The sequence below is a fragment of the Dinoponera quadriceps genome, unplaced genomic scaffold (genome assembly GCF_001313825.1).
Source record: "Dinoponera quadriceps isolate SergipeBrazil2010 unplaced genomic scaffold, ASM131382v1 scaffold3162, whole genome shotgun sequence".
Lineage (NCBI taxonomy): Eukaryota > Metazoa > Arthropoda > Insecta > Hymenoptera > Formicidae > Dinoponera > Dinoponera quadriceps.
The window spans coordinates 240855-264501 of NW_014557929.1; the positions used below are offsets into that span (position 1 = coordinate 240855).

The 23647-nt window shown below is 47.0% G+C and overlaps 1 protein-coding gene across 2 annotated transcripts in view; it reads right to left on the reverse strand.

Annotated features, from left to right (window-relative positions):
• LOC106749508 (BAI1-associated protein 3) overlaps window positions 1–23647 on the reverse strand; it is a 92873-nt gene that overhangs the window by 44723 nt on the left and 24503 nt on the right. For both annotated transcript variants that reach the window (XM_014629015.1, XM_014629014.1), the window contains exons 2-3: window positions 9557–10152; window positions 7046–7290 (exon numbers count right to left, since the gene is read on the reverse strand). In XM_014629015.1, the coding sequence (XP_014484501.1) occupies window positions 7046–7290; window positions 9557–9901 (590 nt within the window). In that variant the 5' untranslated portion in view covers window positions 9902–10152. The remainder of the gene's footprint in view (window positions 1–7045; window positions 7291–9556; window positions 10153–23647) is intronic.

The window sequence follows — 23647 nt, forward strand, 5'->3', positions numbered from 1 at the left end:
GGCGGATAGAAAAGCGTTAAGCGCCAGCTTAGACCTCGCCGTGCAGAAAAACATTTGCGATCGCGCGTCGGAGAGCTCCTGCAAATTTGCAATCTACGTCCCGTCCTCGTCCTCGAAATCCCACCGCTTTAACAAAGGGCTCTCGCGCGGAAGGGCCATGCTGTCGGCGAAGTACGACGTGACGAAATTTTGTTTCCTTCGACAGCGAATTTCGGCTAAATTGATTTTGTCCCCTTCCTCCTTCCTCGAATATCCCCTCGCGTTGCGCGAAAATGTGGTGCGGATGATCGGTAAAATAAACTGAAACGACGTCCGGGGTATTTTTGAAAATTTTCTGTCGCACGTGCGAGTACACAGTGGTCTCCGGGAAATCCCATAATGTTCTCTCGTAAGCTCTCTCGTAAGCTTCCCCTCTCTCTCTCTCTCTTTCTCTCTTTCTTCACTCGTTACTTTCTATTATTCTTTACTCCAAGCGAGAAGAGCTGAAATTTATGGTTATTAAAGAGTTTTAAGAAATTCTTTACAATGCGATGTAATTAAATGGAGAAGTTTCGGCGAATGGACGAATGTTAACGCATATAACAAATTCTACATATCAATATCTTGTTTCGCACAATTTTGGCGAAATGATTTACCGTCGGAGCCTATCTATTCGAGCACGATATATTTTAGTGAAGAGTTCCAAAGTTTCTCTCTCTCTCACTCTCCCCTTTTTTCCTCCAGAAAACTTCTATTTAGATGGCACATCGGTTCGGACTCTGCGTAAGGAAAAAAAGGGAAACAAAAAGAAAACTCGATAGGAGCGCGCCGCTTTATTTCCCGTAACGTCCCTCGAGGGAAGGTCCTCCTTTGCGAAGAAAAAGCCAGACAAACGTGGCCGAAGAACGACTTCTCTGCAATAACAAGCAGATTTATTTATCCCCGAGCGCATATTCCCTTTGTAAGACGTCGCGACGCGGCGGTACGATAGCGTCGGAGGAAAATATCCTGATTAGTGCGGCCTCATCTGTTCCGTCGGAATTCGCTCGGGCTCATCCAATGTCCGTTTCTTCCCGGACGCGTTTGTTCGAATTTTTCCGAGCGGTAGGCGAACGCTCCGAGCATAAATCTGATTTTCCGCGGGTCTTACGATCTATGCACGCGTCCCCAACGATATTTGGAGAATCTTCTGCGGAAACGGCGATCCCGGAAAATCCTACCTCTCAGGAAGCATTTATCATTAAATATACATTGAGAACGAGAACACGGATATCCGATCCAGCGGAAGAGTATCGAGGATTCCTTCCGGTCGATGCGTCGACGATGAGAAATGTCACAGTTCAAGCGCCCGTGGATTTGATATTATTGTGATCGTTATGTTTTCTTCTCAAATTTGTCTTCACGAAGTGTCGAAGTCAAATCTGTACAAAACGCAGCAATAATCCGCAAGTCAACTAATACCTACACAGAAGGAGAAAAACTGAATTCAAGTGAACAATTACTACAATCCTCATAAGCAAGTGTTTATTTGGATCTCAAGTAATACATTCCAAGTAAATTATCCAAATAAAATGTTTGCCCGACCCAAGTAATTATCACACAGAAGGGTAATTTTCCCGCTTGGATAAATAAATAAGTAAATCTATTTTACACAAGTCGGCGCGTTACGACCACACGTGGGGCCGCGCGGTTCGCCGTAACGTTCGCGTGCTCATTGCGCCCGACGGATATCGATCTCGCTTGTCTCGATTGTCGCGACGCGATGCTTTTCTCATTAAGATTCCGCCCGTTCCGCCGCGCGATCCGACATACGCGGGAAATCTTCGCGTTTCGCGCGACTCGCGAAAGATTACGGTCGTCGTCGGGGGATATACGTCGTGCAATAAACGTCAGCTGTAAACCGCACGCGGGACTGGATAAGGATCCCGACGAGATCCCGGAGAAACTGAAATTAATGGCGAGAATTCCGAGTGCTCCAACTGGTCGGCTCTCGCCTCGACGATATCGGCCATTCCGGATTGGATTCTCGCGGTTGAGGTGTCAAACGCGGAGAGCGAGGAAACACGTCACCGACGGCGAACCCTCGAGACGATCCCCGCGCGATCTACAACGCACGACTGCTCGAGCACTCCCGTATTCCGCAAAGCAAAGGGGGACGGCGTTGCCCGAGTAAGCACGGAGCGCAATAACGTTGTATCGCAGAAGTGGGACCAATGTCGTCCTCCATTACGAAGTAATGAACTTTCCATTGTTTATTTCCCTCCACTCGTGCCCCTCGTCAGCGTCGTCAACGCTGATTAAGTTACACCTGCTGTGTCTAACTTCGTTCTCCCCGTGCCGGCTTGTCTCGCCGTGGGACGTCATTTTATTCAGCACGACGGGTGATCCTCGCGTTAAGGCTCAGCCGGGAGGTAACTAGCGGAACGTCGCCTTTGCCATATCGTTGCTCCTTAATCAACGACGATATCCAGCGACTGTCGTTAGTGCGCTCTTTGCGTGCATATATCCAACAAATAACAATTCATACTCGTAACAAATCTTCTTGCTGTCCGTATAGTCAGTTTGACTAAACGTAGTTAAGAGACGCTCGATGGGATCGCGTTGCCGAATCGCATTGTTCATTTCCACGTTGGGCCCCACCGGGGTGTATATTATCGGGGATTCCCTTCCAACGGAAGGACCGATCGGCGAATCACTGTTACACATGGATACGAAGACGGGCATCGCGTCTGTAGGACAAGCGCGTTCTGGATTTCGGCGAATGGCGAGCGGCTTTTGTTGATCTAAAGTCAGTTTCGCGGGATCCCCGGCCTCGAGAACGCTTGTATAAAGGATGTCATGCTGAAAGGTTGGCGGCCTTTGATTACGCGCTGCCGGCGAATCCGCCCAGCGAATTGAGGTCACAGAATGGCCGGGCCTCGATACGTCCCTTCCCTTTGATGGAAGGGATAGTTCTGGGATTTGGGACAAACAGCGGGAGACAGGTTGCCTGTGAAAATCGCGCGGAAAAAATCGCCGAAATTTTTTATCGCGCGCGCGCGCAAACACGAGGAAAAGGTTTGTTTCCATGTTGACGCTCCCGCCGGAAAACATTTATTCAAGCAGATAAATTCGATCTCGATCTCTCTCTCTCTCTCTCTACTCTGTTACACGAAGAGAACTCGTCCTTTGTAACTCGACCCGGTACACTATCGACGCACCGGACATTCACGGTGCAAGTGGGCAGAATAATTAAAGCACGTGACTTTGCAAGAGAAAGAAAAAAACGAAGGAAATGAGAGATCATTTGGACCAATTAGATTCGAAGCGACCGGCCGCGACGAAACGCTTTGACGGGCGAAAGGGAACTATTTGGAAACTAAATGAAATCGGAAAACTGTCCCCGGGAAAGAGACAGTTCCTTTACTCTCTTTCGCGGCCGCTTGTGACGCCGGGGCGTTTTATGACGCGCGCGCAGCCATATGAGCCATTTTAATTTCCGCGGATAGCTCCGCACGGCGACATCGTTGTATCCGTTGCTCGCCGATCTTATTTCGCTCGCGTTATTTAAACAGTCGTTTCATGCCGCGCGTATACCGCGATCTCGCGCGCGGCGGGTCGCATTAAATCCCGCCGCGGATTTCATCCAGTCGGGTCGTGATGGAAACAAATGTGTGTCGGATTTCGAACTACGCTTCTGTACCCACCGTGTTTACCACAGTTACGTTTTTTCTAAGCGTCGACCCGGACGATCAAAACGACCCGAGTAACACAGTCCGGTTATATCCGCCGCGGCAGCAAAGATGTGGCTAATATAACGTTCTGCCAATCTTCATTGCAGCTATTCAGTTGCAAATATTCCTTCGCCGGGGAGACGTTGAGACAGCTGATGAAAAAGTAAAAATGCAGCCACGGCTGTTTTAGCTGTATCGATAGCTGTACGGTTTCGCGCATTCTACGCGAAACGACGATAAAAATAACGATGGCATTCGTCACCGTTGTCCGGGAAAAATGTAACCGCGTTATCGCCGCCATTACTAACGAAAAGAAGTAACAGTGGCGTCACCAAGTCGTTACCGGAAAACAATAACTTGCGGTAGCGGTAGCGGCGTAACAAGTGACGCGTTATTCTCCAACCGTGCGATTCGCACGGCATATTTGCTCCGCGCGGGACGTTTCACGCGATTCGTCATGAATCAAAAGTCCCGAATATCAATCAAGTTTAACGACCGGAGGTCGTTGCGCGACCGAAATGCGCGGCTGTTTTACGATTGTCGGGGCGTTTGACATCGGCCACTCGCCGCGGTTTTACCGACGATTCATCACGGCAACACGAACGAAATCGGACGTAAGCTCTTCCCGGCGGCGAACGCCGGCGTATAAGCTCTCTCTCTCTCTCTCGTTAGATGACACACGATCGCGATTTTTCACACTCGCCGCGAATAAATCGTCCCGGTTATTTTCGCGGTGCGCGCTCCGCCGTGACACGCGAAGCGGAAGACTCCCGGCGGAAAATATGTGTACGTGACGGTCGCGCACATCGGAAACTCTCGCGCGGGAGTACGCGAGCGTACGTCAACTTTATGCGACTGCGTTACGCGGGGGGTCGGGAAAGTTCGTATTAAAGTTCAAAGAAACAGCGGGAGACGCCGAGACGCGTTATTATTCCCGTCGGTCGTAAAAATGCCGGCGCTTCTCGCGTAATCGTCGTTGATCATTCATCCGCGCAACCTATACGCGCCGCGTTCGCTAATTCTCATGAATATTTCATCTTACGCGAAGACGGCCGCGTTTTATTGCGCGACGTTACGAAGCAACGCGCGGCTCCGTTGGGTTAAATATTTCAATCGTAATCGTTTTCTGAATTAAATATCAAACCTCTCGTAACATTGAACATTAAATATTTCCGTATACGCGCGTATTTTTGCATAAAATATGTAAAATATACTTATGCATATATATATATAAAATATCTACGGAGACAGATAATGGTTGCGTGTGTTTGCTTTGGAAAATAGGTCGGCCAGATAAAGCCTTTCATATCGCGCCGACCTCGCCATTTTTCATGCGGCTCTTTAAACAAAACAGTACATTTTGAAACGGTATACAAAAGCGATATTATTGTTTATTGTTCCCGCATGTAAATGCTATCGGGGCCCGCCGCGCGACTATCGGTTTACAGAGAGCACGTTGCAATTGAGATCCCGCGGCCTGCTCGCGTTCACCGTTGCAATCCCGTTCCCTCATGGAGCTCTGCAGATTTACCGCGCATGGAAATGTCGCGCGAGAGAAAACCACCCATGTCGGCAAAAGCGCTCGTCCCTAGAAATAGGGAAAGGGAAGGAAGAAAAGAAAGGAGAGAGAGAGAGAGAGAGAAAGGAGGGGGGGGGCGAACTTAAAAAGGAGAGATTAACAATTCGCATTGGATGGCCGGTCGCGTGCTTATGCATATGCAACGAACTGATTCGGTGGAAAGTCGGTCTTGTTAAAAGCACATTCGCATTTCACGCGCAAAACTCCGGCAGGGATTTGCCTATTATATCTTGCCGGCACATCGTCGTAAACTTTTAGCCACTTTTCGTCCGACGAAATGGCGCCTGAGCCGTGTGATTCGGACAGTCGATCGAATCGATCTTTTCACTGAGGCCTTCCTATCTATACTTTTACGTTATTATAATAATGCAGCCCGGAAGAAAGCGTTCGAAAAGTTTCGCGCAACCAACCGACCGATTAGCCATCCTCCGAACGGCGCGACCGACGAGGACGTAGTTAACTGGAAAGTTGAGCGCGCAACGCCGTCATAACCGGATTAAAGCGCTGAATGGCCGGTGTCTTAATGGGAATCCGATATTGAATGCGACTCGAGACTGCGTCGAGAGCAGCATCCGGCGAGTATTCAGCTGTGAAGATTCGCGACGGGGCGATCAAACGAAATGATTCGCTCGAGCAGGCGCGACGAAACACGCGCCGTCCTTCCGTCCCGGCGAGAACGAGCGAAAGAGCTTCTCGTGAATCCACCGCGACGAGGTGCTTCGCATACCTCGTTTGTAAAAATGTCCCGTGAATCTTGATAATTCGCGCCGCGGTGAATCGCGTGGATCGCCGCATTTGTCTTCGGTACACCTCGTGTGCCCGGGGAACGTTATTAAAACGGCAGATCGTATCGGTGGTACGTCGTTATCGTAAATTCAACGCCACCGCGTTTTGTAACTTGGCTTAAGCTACTTTCCGAATAATCGGATCAGACGTGGAACGTGCCGTACGAATATGTGCGATATTTGCTGACGCGTGTGCGAAAATATCAAATTCACCGTGCGCACTTTAATAACACAGTAAACAATTTTGTGTTAAGGCCCACTGAAATTTTGTTATTTTAAGGTGAGGAGCGTGTCAAAAACTATTAACCTGTCAACATACGTTGACAAGGTAAATATGTTAATTTAACATTATATTCGTATACTTTTCAACACATTCTTCATGTTAATGTTAACACAACATTTTTTACTGTGTACGTTGAACGTCCTGCTGATCACTAACGACCGGCATCATAACACTGCCGCGTTTTGTAATAATAATAATTATTATTCTGCAATAATTATAATAATATAATAATATAATTATAATATAATTACAATAAAATATATAATAATAATTGTTATTATATTACAATTATGTCCATAACTTATCGGTTACGTATAAGATGTAATTAATTAAATAAGGTATACCTAAAAAATTGCTTCAATGACCAATGAAAGGAAAAATATCTCGAGCGACATTTATTTACTGTATCTTTACTAATTCAATCTTCAATAAAGTTCTTATAAACAGTGGTAATTATCGCGATAATCAACGGTGTCAAGGTTATTATCACCGTCACGTTATTAACCGCAATCTCTCTCCAACGATTTTCTTTCCTTTTCTTATCTTTCTTTTTTCGAGAAAGAACCGAGTCGTCTCGGTGAATTGTTTTCCATCGGACCGTAAGTGGTGCCTCGTACTTTACGTGTATCTGGGACGTTCGCGGCGGAAGACCGGAAGTGTGTGACTGCTCTCCAGTGAGACGCGCGCTCGTTACCGAGCTACTTACCCGGAAGTGGCCTGTACGTCAAACTCCTGCCAAGACGGTCTGCGACGGCAGAACGACGGAAGAGGCGGTCGATCGTCGGATCCGCCGCTACGGCGAAAGGAGCCGACTCTTCTCGGCGACGTGGCGCCGCTTCCTGACGCAGGATGCACCGTCAGTCCCGGGGCGGAAGTGCACTCGAGGGTGCGTCTACGTGCCGAGAGCGAGCGCGTGTGCGACGACGTGACGGTTCCTGGCGGCGGCACGACCTGAAAAGAAAAGAAGCGGAACGTCTGAGAGACGCGTCTCGACGCGTCGACGAGAAACGACGGCGACGACGATCGCCAAGTGGTCGGCTGGAAAAGAATACCGGGCGCGATCGGAGCCGGAGGACCCGGACTCGCGAATTGGCGAACAGGCGCCCCGAATTAATTTATTAATCGTTTCAACGCTCGGTCCCGGGCATAATTCGATGTATAGCATAAATAATAACAATAATAATAACAAGAATAACATTAATAATGATAGTACTAATCGTAACGTGCATATGCGAATAAATTAATTGGCGAGTTCTATAATATTCAAATGAGGCACGCAGTCAGTAGCCGGGAAGCTGCGACATTTTTTCCCCCGACGAGTCTCGCGAATGCATTTGTACTCAATAAAGGAATTTATTGTTTAATAATTGAAGCAGAAGATTTATTACTTTACTTGACGGGTAACGAATGCGCCCCGAGGCTCGTTGGGAGAAAAATGTTGCGATCTTTCTGCCATCGACAATACTGCTATTTGATAAATTAACGAGCGGATCAAAGGAAGCGAGAAACGATTGTCTGTGTCATATAATAAGAAGGCAATCGGTTGTGGAAATTGAAGGAAGTAGGATTTTTCTATTTGCACAGCGTATGCGGGGCCGCCCGTTTCTACATGTAATTTAATATACGTTTTCACTCGTGCAGGCCGATGCCAATAAATACATTGTTTTTCATGGGGGAGAAAAGCGCACCTTTCGTTCGTATCGACAGGCCATTTTTACGTGTCGACGCGAGAATGAATAAATATGCATTTCAGACGGAGATGATGTTTATTCGATCAGGGAAAATTGCAACGTTATTACGCGTATCCCGCGCGGAGTGATGCATCGCTGATAACATCGGCCTTGATTTGTTTAACGTAATAATGCTTGTCACTTGTTAATTAGAACGGCGCCTAATTTAGAACGACGCGCGCTCATCGTTGATGCATCACGTTTAACAAATTTCGATTAGAATCGCCAAGTCATCATTGATAATTTATCGTTAGAACTTCCCGCCGAATTTGACGTTTCGCGCTCTCAACGAACGACAAATAACAACAACAGCCGGTCGGATATAAATTCGTGACGCCGCGGGGGAGGGGAGAAGGGACGTCGCACGAGGTGGTGAATTTTTCATATTCACGCGAATTAGCACCGATGTAACAGGCGGCTAATTACGCCGGCTCCGACGCGCAATCGATAGGTCGATTTTTTTCTTTTACAGACAACGCGCGACACCGGCCGTATTCACCTTTCGCGGCGTGACACGTCCTCTTTAAAAGTCGCCTTTCTCGCTGTTCTTTAATCAAGAGAAAATACGGCCGTCCTTTGGCCGATTTCGCGCCGCTTGCAAGGAGTTAATCTTGGCTTCGCGCAATTAGACCTTCGGTTAGAGCCGGGCGGCCGTAATTTATCGCGTTTGCTATTTTACTCACGTAAATTTGCGTGCCCGATTAATCGGTTCGCTCGACCCGCACGGGTGAAAGACAAATGTCGCCTCGAACGTTCGCGAAACTACCACCTCCGATTATCGAACTGGTATGACCGATGTATGTGTATGTGATCTAATTAAACAACGAGACACATTACGAGTCGCATTAATCACACGAGCTTCCTGCCTCTCAATGGCGCACCGGTTATCTGGGAACTGTCCGTGTTTAAGTGTGTAGTCGATCAATGTAACGCGATTAGTCCTCCGATCCTCTTTTTCCTCTATTTTTTTTCGTTTTAATAAAAAAGTTTATAAAAGTCGTTTAATAAAAGTTACTATTTGCCGCGCGCACACAACTCCCCGTTCGCCTCCCGTACGGCCTTTCTCTCGTGCGTCAATCTTCCATTCAACATTCACGGTCTCGTAAGCGCGCACGTCCAAGTCCCCCGCCGTGTGTGTAGTTTCCACGCGTCACCCGACGAGGATGACAAATTTGTCGGGAAATAAAAAAAATGGATGAAATTTTCATGGAATATAACGCCGTCGTAATGGCCCGCGCGTTACATTGGGAAACCCATTTAGTTAATCCAAACAAAAAATGCTCGCTTCGTATACGGGCAAACAAATGTATTTTTGGCTGCCATAATTCGGCTCCGCGAATCAAACCTTTTTCGTTTTCGTTTCGGAGTGGTAAATTTGAAATCTTATAAACCGAAACATCTGTTTGCCCGTGTCCAAACAAGCGTTTCGATGGAGTCAACTAAATAGGTCTCCCAGTCTACGGTACGTTTACCGTTAATCACCGTACCTTGGGGAAGCCGTGCGGCGTGGCTTGCTGGGAAACTGTGGCGCCGGTGTTGGTGGTCGAGGTGACGCTTCCGGTGGAGCTGCTCCTTCCGGTCCCGCTGGTGGCCGAGTCCTCGCGGCTGAACGAGAACCTCTTCACGCTGTTAGTCACGTACTCCTGCAGGGAGTTGAAGAAGCTCATTTTTGCGGGCTGCTGTCCTCGTGGTGTTCCGCGCGAATGCTGACGCCGGCCGCTGCTCAGGCGGCTGTCATCGTCCTCGTCGTTATCTCCGCGGGTTTTCTCCGCTCTTGATGGCACGTTCCTAGGGACCGAGATGCCGCGGTGCGCCTCGAAGTCTACAAGCATCGATCTCGCGGAAGGTCGACCGGGTGCCGCTCGCCGTTCACCGCTCGCTCGCGAACCTGGCTCCCCCGATCTCCTCGGGAATTTTCACGGTGTTTCGCGTCGCAGTATCGATCTTCGGCCATTTGCGACTTCCCGCCGGATTCTTTCCACGATTCCGTCGGTCCCGCACGAGTCATCGCACACCTCGAGCCCCGGGATGTTTAGGACGACGCGACCCGTCGACGCGAGCGTCGGCGAGACGGCGCGATCATCTGCGGGCAATCGAAGGGTCAAGAGTTAATGCCGAGCTCTCGTGTCTCTCCTCTCTCCTCTGTGAAAGTGAGCTCTCGCGAATCCGGAATTTTCACGACGAATCAGAGGCTAATCAACGTACGCCCAGCGGAATGTGGAAATAAACGCCAAATATACGCGCGCGCGCGCGCTCACGGAAGGCAAAGGGGATTTCGAGAAGTTCATTATCCAGATTCAAAGCCGGGCCGAGAAGAGCTGTTTCGCCGTCAGCTCGTTTGTTAAAATGTTGCGCGAACACGCCGTTAACGGTGTCGGAAATTTCCGGCGCCGAAACTTCTCAACTTTTCGAGAACCGCTCGAGAAGTGCGCTTGAGTTTAAACACGTATCCCATGCAGAGGCTGGCCGTGATCGGTCGCGACTATATTTGGCGTTCCCCTAAACGTTCTTGAGGAACAATAATAACCGTTATATCGATCACAATTAGTGAATCCAACCGTTACAGCGCGATGATTACGACATTTTTAACGACGGGAGCGGCAACAAGCGAGAAATGATGTCGATACGTTTGACACGTGAAAGGTGTGGCGTGCAAAAAGTGTTCTAATATGTTTGTTATACGTTAAATTATAAGTTACGTATTATTTATCTATCGCGTGCGACGATGAATTATTTCCGAAATAATGTAAGAAGCGGGCTTCATTCTAATACGGACCGTAATTACTGATTAATCCCGGCACCATACTTATCTCAGTATTGCTAATGTATTGTTAATGTGCGGTGGAGGACTTAAGTGGCACAGAGGCGCGAGACGCGACGTTGAGTTTTGCAGCACGCTCGGAAAAGTATCCGCTATGATCTGCCGGATAAACGACGCAAAGTGGACTTGGAGGAGCGTAATTACGCGGCCGGGACGACTCGCGAGCGCTTTCAGGTCAGGCATCTGTCCATTACCTCCGTGAGCCGCACGTTAACCGAATCCCATCTGAAATGTCGGGCTCCCGCGATCGAGGGCCGAGCCGGAGGAAGCCGGCAAAGGGTTGGGTCGAGGGGTTGGGCAAATTAATCCGCAACCAGCTGCATTTCCGCTGCGGTGCTGCGTGGCGACGCAAAATACGTACGCGAGCGATAAATCGGTCGGACGCAATTAGGGCCGCGATATCGCAATATTGCCTCCGGATGAGCAATCGTTTCGCCCTTCGTTCGATTATTGCAACGGCCGCCTCGTCCTTCGGTTCCGGAGGCAAAAAGCCGCGGTAAAACCGTCGCGCGTCGCGCGCTACGTTGTAAAAGGTTGCGGAATATTCGCGAAGGACAAACCGGACGGAGGAAACGAAGGACGATGTCGAAGGGAAAGCGTTTCTTCTTGAATTTCTCCGATATTTTCTTCTTTAATGAGTGAGAAAGGGTATCTTCCGACTCGAGCCTGTACGATCGTCGTCTTTCGATCGCGCGACGCGGTCTTCGCACGGCGGTGTCGTACGCGATCGTTAATAGCGATCTGTTGCTGGGGTTCGTCGCTCTTCGTGTATCCGACGCTCGCGGTGTGACATTCGGTCGCGCTTAAGCACCGAAATTGTCCCGGTAATCCGGAGACGCGGTGTTTACGAGACCGACGGCCGAGGGCATCGCGGGCTTAAGAGAAGTAATGAGCCTCCCAGGGAAATAGGCCGGAGGCAAACGCGCAAGGTAAACGCGACTCGAAGGGGAAATCTGCGAAATTACATCGAGATCACGAAAGCGGCGGGTTAACGTTGTAAAATCACGTCCGCGTGCCGATCGAATCGGCCCCGCGTGAGCCCGCTCGAAAATGAAACGTCGCCCCGAGGTGACACCCGGCCGGGTCCATTAAATCTTGACGGACTTCGCGCGGGACGCCTCGCCGCTTCGTGAAACGTTGAAAATGCGTGAGACGCGACGGCGAACTCGGCCGACGGAGAACCGACGAAACAAATTTGCAATTGTATTCATCTGGGATACGTAAAACGGACCTCGTCGGGGAAAATTCAGCGGTGAAAATTCGTTCCGTTCATGCGGAGGCGTTTAATTATTTATTTGTTTGCCGTGTATTCTTCGCTCATGCGAAATACGTCGCGCAGCTGTGAGAGAAAAGAACGAGAAAATTGGGTTTGAGGGAAATTTAATCAATTACGTATACTCGTAAATAATTGATACATTAAAGAAAAACATATATTGTATATATAAAATGTCGTGTTGAAAAATGCATCGGTAAAACGTACGCACATCATTTCCATGCGTGGGCCATGCAATGTCCCGGAGATTTCTCGCGGTTCTCTTTCTTCACGGCGGCTCTTAAATTCGAAATTACTGTCGCGTGTTTAGCGATATTGCAAGAGCATTACGAAGGAATCCGCAGTAAAGGTAAACATCGGAACTCGTTAAGAGCAGTGTGAGACTATTAAATATGAAACACCTGAAATTACGCCGCCGGCGATGTTCTTTTTTCCCCCCTTTTTTTTATATGATCGCGAGTTGAAAACGAGTTTTACTCGTCGCGGCGAACACGCAGAAGCCATTTTCGGTTGAGGGAGTTAACACTCACAAAGGAGATTAAATACTTTAAATTCTGCGAGTTTCCCGCTGGTGGGGGTGGGAGGGGGTAGTATTATATTCGATGTTGCCGCGCGCGTCCCGACGTTAATAATATTAATCGCCACGAGAATGTATTCTGAGTGCTTCGAAGATGAAGGCTGCTGCATCTTGGCAATATCATATCTCGGAAGTTCACATCCGCGTGAAGTTTTAATGAAACTGCGTGGTTACTCGGGTAATATACCGTCATAGATATAAGAAGAAGAAGAAAGGAGTAATAAATTCCCGTAAGGGAGAATAACAGTTTCTGTTGGCGTAACGACTTTCGGAGGAACCTAAGGCGGCAATGCAACGACTCGCGTTGCGACTCGCGAAATCGCTTAACAATCTTCCTCATTGTTTTGATTATCTTTCTATCTTTGCGATATCCCGCGGGAATAATTGCTTTCGGAGCTTTCGCCGGATGGTGACGGGACGTGATGCGGCTCGCAGCGTGACGCAAATGCGAGCCGCGGACTCGTATTTTTTTCCTGTGTTTCGCCCCTTTAATTAGAATTTTAATCGAAACGCTACCGTTTAGTCTGACGACCGCACGTATATACAGTCTTTCATTATATACATGTGTATATGGTAACAATTGAAATACCTCTATAGAAATCTCTATTGAAATATCTCACGTTTAATTTCTTTAATTCTAATAATATTTTTCATATTATGTTATAAAAAGGCTGTGCGCATATATTTCTGCCACGGGACGCGATTTTCCAGTGAATCTTTCGCTGGCCAAAGTGAAATATTAGACAAATAAATTAAGAAAGAGTTTCCATGAAAAATTAGAGGATACTCGCTAATTATTGGTAGAATATTGTTTTAATAATTCGACTAGTGATATTTTCGCTGATTCAACTTGAAAGAATAAATCACGTGCGCGTAATAACAATTTCGCGTTATGATAAATATATACGTATAATTTCTTCGGAATATTTAATCCCTCCGATGATGGTGAAATTAACAAAATCGCGGAGCATCGTGAACGTGTTTATTGATCCGGACCTCGAAATGTTGCTCGAATACCGAAAGAGAGCAGTCGGAAAAGGTAAACTATCGGAAGGGGGAAACGGCTTTTCAGCATCTCGAGAAGGTCTTAATGAAAGTGGCATTCCGTCGCTATTCACGAGTGGCCATTCTCCCCGCCGTTTTGATTGGTTCTTTCTCTTTACGGTGTTCCGAAGCAATAACCACCTTCGTATTTCGCCCCGCACCGGCGTGTAACGTCACGCGGGAAAAGAAGAGCGGTTTAATCTCGCCAAAAGTTACGCGAAATATTTGCTATCCAACGTTGCAGTCGTGATTTTCATTATTGGCCGTGACTCGCAATCTCGACTTTATGCCGTGAAATCTCAAGGAGGAGGTAAATATACAGCGCTTCGCGTTCGCTCGTCGTTACGTTAATTTACCCTATAATGTAAGCTACCGGCGATCATTCTATAGAAGGAGACAGCTTGCACGCTACGTCTCGTTAAACTCGGCATTATTTTTCGTCACAGCGTCGAATCGGCAGCTAATTCAATCGCGATTGCTCACGTCGGACATTAATTAACAAAGCACATCAGGCCGAACGCTTGTAATTGATAAGCAGCACGGATTAAATGAAGTTAGCCGATCTTCCCGTTAAAGCAGACAATTATTGGTTCGCTCTTGGTTCCAAGTAGGTCCGATTTAAACTTACTACGGTTCGTTCGCGCTCACACGCGCTATATTTCGAACGTACTGTTCATCGATATACTCCAATTCGTTACGTTAAATGTAGCGCAAAATTGGATTAGGTGTTTTCAATATCACGCGTTATTTAATTTATTAAACGCGATTCTCTTTCTCTCACTTTCTCTCTTTCTCTCACTTTCTCTCTTTCTCTCTCTCTCTCTCTGTCTCTCTCCTTTGCTGTCTGTACATATCGCGCGTTAGGATCAACGCGTTGCAATTAAGTACACTTAGTTGCGCGACTGGTGTATCGAGTTTCGTTTATTGCTTTTATGAAATTGCGAAATAAAAATGAATAAAAAAACAATCAGTTGCGCGTGCCCAAACACATACAGATAGTCGCGACATAGACAATCGGTACATTCGACGTCGCGCCGCATTGATGATGACGAAATTAACGCGGGAATTCGAACGGTAACTTTGATAAATACGCAAGTTAATTAATTCGCGGTTACTCGTTATAGTTTCACTCCGCAGACATGTTCATTATTGATGTTCCTGCGAGAAGGAGGGAGGAAAAGTATTCTCGGCCGAAACTTCGTTTACGGCGGGAGGGTGAAGCGAAGCCCCGTATGTTACGTGTGCGCGTACGGCACGTTTTCTCGAAAGAGTTGGCAACTTGAAACTTTTTTCTGATCCTTCTCTCACGTGCGCGTTTTTACGTCAATCCACAGCGTAGATTTTCACGTTCCAGCAGGGCGAACGTCAGAGAAACTCGAGGCGCTACGACCCGAGATTGCTGCAACGTCTCTCGTTGAAATATGTCGAAATAACCTGCTTATTATGCGGAGTGTGATGTGTCATGAAATTTATTTTTAGAAAAGCATCGAACGATTAAACGTATATAAAATCGGGAGCACTTTCACACGCAACCAGTCGGTGATATTTAACTCGTTAATTCTATTTAAAGAAGCCGAAACCGTTGCGCACTTCGAGCGGTTCTCAACGATCTTTATCATATCTTTTCTTATATTACTGTATATAATATGTAATACATTTCATTTTTCTTATGTATTGTATCATAGTTTTTCTACGCGCACACACGTGGCACACATATATTATTGTATCATTATATATTTTATATTTATCAAATTATACGATAATATATGAATATTATAATGTATTTTTATCTTCTTCACGTAATGTTCCACAATACGAAATTGCCTCAGGAAAAGTATCGACGGACTCGAAGATCATCATTTCGTTATCTCGAAGTTTCTTTTGCGAAATGGACTTGAGAAAGTCTCCATATATATTCGCTGTTATACGCCCATTTAATTTTATTATCTCGATGTCTGACTTCGTAAAGTGTGCAGACTGCGAGATTCGCCGGTTGTGATTCGTCACGGTCGGAGTTAATCTACCTTGTCATGTACGGTGCACATATGCATGCGCACACACACACACATATACACACACGACTAAAAGAAGAGCAACTTAATCAACTGCGTGGGTGCTCGAAAATTTCCATCCCCACAATGAATCCATGTCGCTGCTGCGCATCGCGCAATAATGGAGGGGAGGTACGCGCGCACATGTGTGTGTGTGTGTGTGTGTGTGTGTGGATGAGAAAATACGCACCGTTAAGAAAAAGGTCCGATGTTTATTTTGCAAGCACGCGGGAGTTCGTGTCCGACATGAATAACACCGACCGCAATCGCGGCTCTCGCGCGTATCTGCGTTGCATTCGCACGCTGCTCCTCGTAAATAATTAATTGATCGCCCCGCCTGTTACGATTCTCTCTAACGCGATTAGCATCGTTCTATTTGCGTGCCCATTGTTCCACCTCGCCGCTGCACGACGCCCTGTTTTCTGGCTTTTTCTATTTTTCTCCCTTCCTTTCTTTCGCACGTAACTCCTTGTTCTCTCGGCAACGGCCGTACGGCAGGTGTTTCTCCGTACCCGCACGGTAAACCAGCAGAAACGGAAAAAAATTCTACACGAAAACGTACACGCAACGCTAATAATCGTTAATCGTCGCGACGTCCAGCTAGTGTCGGCGAAGGAGATCAATAAAGTCCCTCGACGTACCGCCGGCTACGCGACCGCCCCTAAATCTGAATAAAAAATAACGATGGCCGCTCACAAGCGGCCCCTATACTGAAAAAGAGATTTTGTAATAGCTCGCAAGTTTGGGTCATAGTTACCAAATGGTTTAGTGAAGTAGTTTCGATTAAATGAAAGATGAATATAATCAAACAATTTGGTGAATATGAATAAATAGTCTTAGCAAGGTAATTATTACTAATTATTGAATATTATTTACTCAATAATTTAATTAATGTACAACTTGACAAAGAATTGTGTTACTATTTCGTAATTATTGCCAAACAGTTGGCAACTATTGTCACACTTGGTATTAATTACCAAATATTGCATTGAAACGCTCAGTCAAACATATTTATAATAACTATTAACAGACTTTTTTTTCAGTGTACGACATTCAGGAATTTCATCTCTCTTTTTCTCTCTCTCTCTCTCTCTCTCTCTCTCTCTCTATTTCCCTCACTTTCGCTTGCCCCTTACCACGCACGATGAATATAAAACAGGAGCGTAATCGAGAGTTACACGCGACAGTGATAAAAAGCAAATTCCCGTTCGAAACAACGCGTGGCGGAAAGGTCGCAATTAAAGGCGTGGGGTGATTTTCGGGAACAGAAGAGGGATGAGGTGAATATCGTGCAATTAATCCAGTTACCAAATCGCTGTAATACGCGCGCTGAGTTTCACGATCGCTTATGGTTTCGCTTAGTGGGTTCATGCAAATTCTGCGTTGACCTAGTTAAAGGTCGAGGCTACCACCAATTCAAGAAGATAAAATATAAGTTAATGCATATCGATCTCGTCCCGATCGCCCCGATATCTTAATTGAGTGCAAATTATCGGTTCTGAGTTTATTGTTAACGTTCAGGAATGAGAAATAGCGTTGCTGAAAGAGAAAGAGAGAAGTATATATATATATATATATATATAGATCACATTTATATATTATGAAATATTTAATAAACCTCTCTCTCACATTCCAGAGGAGAAAACTTCGTTTCTCCCTCCCTTCAACAACACTCGACTAATCGTGTATAACAATGGCGCGCGATAGATTAAATACCGGAGATAACTCGATCGATGAAAGGGTGGGCCGATCCTCGTACTCTCCGTGGACATTTAGCGTTATGGATACGCGGCTTTCTGATTCCGAGTCTCATTACTCCGCCGCATTCAGACGGTTACATTTAGCATTGGATATACGGCGAGAACACGAACCATTTTCAACTGCTGCGTGCAACGGAGCACACCGTAATCCCTCTAACCCCGTGAGCTGGAAGCCGTCTCCCTTCCACAATCAATCATATAAATTAGTTCAGCTTCCGCCTTAATCCAGGCAACGCCGCTACATCATTATGACATAGAAACGGACGTTCCTTATAGAATCCACGGCTGCGGGTAATAGAGCACGCGGGGAGAAAAAAAAGTGGAAGGAAAGAAGGAAAAAGAAAAGGTATAATGCGCGACCTCAACTCCTTCCTTTGTGCGTCATGCGGAACTCTACTTATTCCGAAAAAATTACGCCGTCGTCCAGCAGCGGCTATATTAATCTTCCCTCATCTACGTGATAAGCTTCAGGAGTTGAACGAAAATTGAAAATTACCTCTGAGCTTTCGCATAATAAAAGGGCTTGTTATCTCATCGAGGATCCTTGTGTATCGCAAGCGCGGGAGAATTCCTCCCAAGACCGTACGAATTACAGGACCCGCGCTTCGATCGGAGAAATTTTCATGATAAATTGAAGAAGACTCGGGGAAATTTATTAAATATCGGCCGTAGAGGTCTACGTGGTCTACGTGGTGGAATTAACGCGCTCGTGGGGGGGGGGGGGNGTATTAAATCCAAGGGGTGAAAAGGAGAGCGGAAAAGTGGAAAGGGGAGGAAAAGTGTATTATGAGAAAAAGAGATATTAAAGAAAAAATTCGAAACGTGAGAGAGATGAGCGGCGCACGTGCGGATGACGCCGCCGGTGCTGCTCGAATGTCGCGGGGGACGAACCGGAAACGATTGGCTTCACGGTCCGACGACTTCTCGGAGCAACAGGCGCTTAAATATTTCATCGATTGTCCATCCTCACCGTCTGGCGCAAGGGAACCGGAAACCTTTTCTCTTTCTCTCGCGCGTTCACGTCGAAGTTTTCGATGCCCGAGTCTTCCCGGGATGAAATTGCGCCAAATTGATCGCGACTTCGTGTCCGTGCGCGCGCGCCCGTCAAGCTTGCTTCAACTTCGGCCGCGGGGGTAGTCGCTGACGAAAATTCGCGAGGGAGACGAAAGTCATGCCTCCCATGGAGAACGGCGGTCGTGTTTGCGAAGCAATCCAGACGGGCGCCTTTGAAGTTCGTTCATTGAAGATTTTTCCATGAAATGAAAAAGGGCCGGGTTGCGAGAGGCGGTGCCGGGGCTAGACGAGAGCTCCGGCGCAGCCTTACTCGGGCCAATTTCATTAGCCGATCCGTCTGCTCCCCTCCGGCGTCCCGCTTTTTCACGCCATCGCCTGTTCTTCCACTTCAAAAGCACGGCCACTGAAACGCTTCGCGGCGGTGATCTTTGATGAAGCAACCGGCAGCTCGCGAGAGATGATCGAAGCGAGTCCGGGCTGAGAGCGATTTTGCACAAAGCACGTTCTCTGAGAGGGAGTTTAAGGTCTCGCGTCTCGCCGTACGAAACTCTCAGACTTCCTCCGGATCGATTTTTGCGCAAGTCGACTCTACAAACGGTAGTTCATCACGGAAATCATGAGGACGACGGAAATCACCGTGGAGGCGTCGGAGTGAATTCGTAAAGGAGCCGTTAGATCAATCCGCTGATTAACGCAAGTTACGGTATTATTACTCGAAATAGGGCGCGATAAAATCTCGGACGGGATTTTCGAATATAATCCCGATTACCTGGGGATCTCATTAAAAGGAGGAAAATGCGCGGCGCGAAGGACTCGAGAGGTGGAACGTCTAAATAAAGTCTTATCTTCACGCAAGTACCGAAGTACCTCGCCGGAGGAAAGGCTCGGCGGAATTACTGCGGCCGGGAAGCCGAGCGAAATTATTACGTAACTCGGATGTATCGTATCCTCTCTCGGTCGCGAATATACCGAGGCGACAATATACCGAAGCGACAAGTGGAAGAGGCGGATGTCGCGTTGGATCGTAAGTCGCGGACTTTTCCGTACGAGAACGCGACTCGACAGATCGCTTATCGCAGCGTTGTCCCAATATTATCCGCGAAAACATAATCGCACGTTGAATTAGACGTTAATTTGAATAGATCGAGCCGTTATATATACGTATATGTAAGATGATATATATATTTCACGTTCACTCCCGCTACGTAGAGCTTACGTCGACGGACAATCGCTCGTTTATGTAGAGAGCGTGTTTAAAATTGCGCGCCGCACACGGTGAGCGGTTAGGTGTATAAAATATAGACAGGACTTGATAACACATCCGCATACATTATGCAAATGTGGAGAGAAGCGTGAAGGAGCTAATTTCGCTTCGACAATTTTTCACGCGTTATTACGCGCCGGCATAATTAATCGTGGACACTCGCTTACTTGCGTGACCGGAATATAAGCGATCAAGCGTGATATATGTACGAAAAGTCCGTATTTTAGCAAGTTGACTGCCAGACTAAATTCACGTGTGAATACCGCCGGGGGTCTAAGTTTCCAAGACGTTATTTAACGATATTTTGTCGTTTTTATGATTCTTGTCGTATCCGATCTTTTTAACACATGCTAATAAAATGATAGTAAAATATTCATACAATCAATCAATGCAAATTATTTATGAAACTAGTATTGATCTAGCAAATTAAAATCATTGACTAAGATAGTTATTAAAAGATGGAAAGCGCGCGGCAAACTCGAGGAGCGTCTGAATAAAGTTTTATTTTCACAAGGACCGAAATGTCTTGCCGGAAGAAAGGGAAGATATAGAAATACAAGAGGGATGGCGACCTAAATGTATAAAATTATCATACTGAGAAAAAGATATCTGAGAAGTACAGTTTTAATTTATTCGATATTTTTCTCTCGGTGTACGTAATTTCAACGTATCATATTTCCTACGCAAGATACTAGTAAGATTATTCTTAGTCAGGTAAGCAAAATCGTCACTCGCAATCGGTTAACGTAGCTCCTGCGGAAACTAACGAGTCACTAAGACGTGAGTGACCCGACAGTCAGCGGGTTAATTACGTTAATTGCGGACTTAAGTCAGCGCATTCGCATGCGTAGGCGAGAACAGACGTTTCCTAAGCGGGTTTCCATATCCTCCGAGTCTTCGTTCTTCTCAAAGGCAGACAGGCAGCAAACGGGTCTTCTTTCTTGAAAGCGATATTCATATCTCGCGAGGCCTCGACGGTCGGACTACGCCGGTTGCGTACCGGCGTTTCTCCCGGTGTTTCGTTTATTCTTAGAATTCCGCTTATCTATTCGGCACACGTAATAAAAGGGACGTATTTTCAATGTGATGTTCCCGTGCCCCACCGTCGTTCGGCTCTCTCTCTCTCTCTCTCTCTTTCGCTCTCCCTCGCTCACAGTTTCCATCTCACGCTCGCAATCGAAGCGACATAGACGAAAGACCGACGGCGCGCCAACATTCAGAAAGAGTTCATGCTTCTATCAATTTGCCACCGACTGCTTCCCCTCTTCCCCCTCGGCATCAATACATGTATCGGGGAACTTTTATAGCGTCTCAAAAAAGTAGCGTCGATTTGTACATACTTGATAGAGGAATAAAATCGGCGATGACCGATGGACGACTCGGCTCGCCGAGTAATAAGGAGCCGCTTGATCGATCCATCTTGACTGATCGCGACTGTCATTCCCAGGTGCGATTTTTCCCTCCCGATTTTCCGCAGATGCATCGCTATCACATATCTGTGCTTGTTCGTTTCGAGGAAAGCGGCGGCGTAAAACGAATAACCGGAAAGCCAGGCTCGCCTTTGCACCCAGCAACCGCTCTCGGATAATTTGCTTTTCCCTTGGACGAGAATGTAACGACATATATTTCAGCGTCGTTTATTCCAGATATATTTTTATAACGCTCGCGCACGGCTAATTGCAAATTAAAGCAGGCGTTTAACGCAATGAACGAACGATTCGCCGATTCACCGTCGCCGTGTTTACCCTACCCCGTTACTTCGTTTCGTGTTGCTGTAATTTCAAATTTCGTCGATTAGCCGTCGATTAGCCGGCCAATTAATTGCGAACGCAATCTCTAACAGACGACAATTAACCGGCGCATTTATTACCGCGCGTGAAGCGTCGTTCCGCCGCATAATTCTGTTTCACGTGTGCTGTATGTGTGTGTGTGCGTGTGTGTGATTCTTAGCCCCGTTCGCCCTTCTCACCTCATTTCCCGCGTTCTATAAGAAGTAACACCTCTTTGTTATGTAGGCGCCTCGCGGCGGTAAAGTCGAGGAATCGTTTCGGTCAAGGCGCGGTGCCGCACAACATGCGACAATCCACGTAGCCGTTCCAAGTTACGAGCTTTCGCCGGAAAGAGTTACGCAGTTACCGCGACAGTAAATCATTATGCGTACTACGTAAAGACGTTTTCCACCCCGTTTTCCCCTTCCCGTGTCCCCGACTCGCTTTCCCGAGCCAAACGTGACAATCGCGCAAATGAGATTGAACCGAACTTTTAACTTCTCTCACCCTCCCCTCCTGTCGCCAGAAGTTATGTAATATTTACGAAAGTTTTGTGACGAACGGACTATTAACTAAGCTGGAAAATACGAGCGAGCGGAACGCGCGATCGCTAATACGCTACGCGACAAATTTCCCATCAAGCGAGAACAAAGCAGCGCGCGCGTGCGCGCAAAGTGACTGAATGAACTTCTGACTTTACACGCCGCGGCGGCGTTAAAAAGAGCGTGAAATGTCACGAAGTAATATCTATGTGTGCGATTTTAATATTTTACACGCGTGTGGTCGAAAAGTAAAATGGATAAATCAGAGCTGCGTGACGACCGACGTTTATCTTAACTTGCGCCCTGCTCTCTTCCCATTCTTTTTCATTTCATGTCATTTTTCTCCTTTCACATTACATTAGATTCTTGTTCTCTGCATTATACAAGAGTTTGATATAATTTATTGAGGAACTGGACAAGAAGAGGAGCTCGCTCCGACGAGGACAGGGCGAAACGACCGTTGCTCGCTTAACACGTTCATTGCCAATCACGCGATATCGCGTGATGCGAGTTCTCACCAAACGGCCGATCACGCGTCATCGCGTAATAGATATTTAGAGTACATGAATCCCATGTACATAATAATAAAAGCATATAAATAATATATTAACTTATTTTGAGCGCAATAAAAACTAAATAAAAAAATGAAAAAAATACGAAGTTCCAATTTTCAGCATGACAATGAACGTGTTAAGCCGCTCTCATTTCGCTGCAATTATCGAACTGGCGGCGAAGGAAGCGTAAGCAAATAACCGATAAAACACGACACATTTGTTTGCGCGTTCGTCGCTGATGCTCGCGTCATCGACGAGCAACATTGATCATCTGCGAAATTACATTTGACGCTGATTATGACAAAGCTGTTGACATTTGCGCCCGTGCCGTCCGAATCTATTCAGGTGGCAACGCTTTGTTCGCGACATTCGAAATCTCTCCGCGCACGAGCGATATCAATTTCGCGTCCCGCCGGTCGAATTTTCCTTTTAACGCGGCGCAATCGACAGTGAGTTAATCGCGCGCGAAGCAGCGACGACGTACGCGACGTTGCAGGGCCACTGCAAACACCGTGTGTTTACGTTGTCACTGCTACTGCTCTATCGATCGTGCTCTTTTACAAACCTTACGAACCTACCCCCTTCCCGTGTGCGCTCTACACCGATGCAATATGCATACACGGATGGTGTGGCAACAATGAACTGAAAAATCGATAGCGATGCGTGCCTAATGCCCGGTAAATAGTTATTACATTGCCGAACCGCTCATTTCGTATCCCCGCTCGCCTCCTTGTTTCCTTCGTAGGGGAGGAAATCGTTATGTTACGCTCGTCTCTTTCGGTGGACTCGGCTGTTCTCGCTTTCGAAATTCGAAGCGGCGAAGTTCGAGCACGGTCGAGTGTTTCGCGAGAAGGACCGCGTCAAGTGTCGCGGTTAACGAGTTCGGTTTCACCGTTTACGTGTAACGCG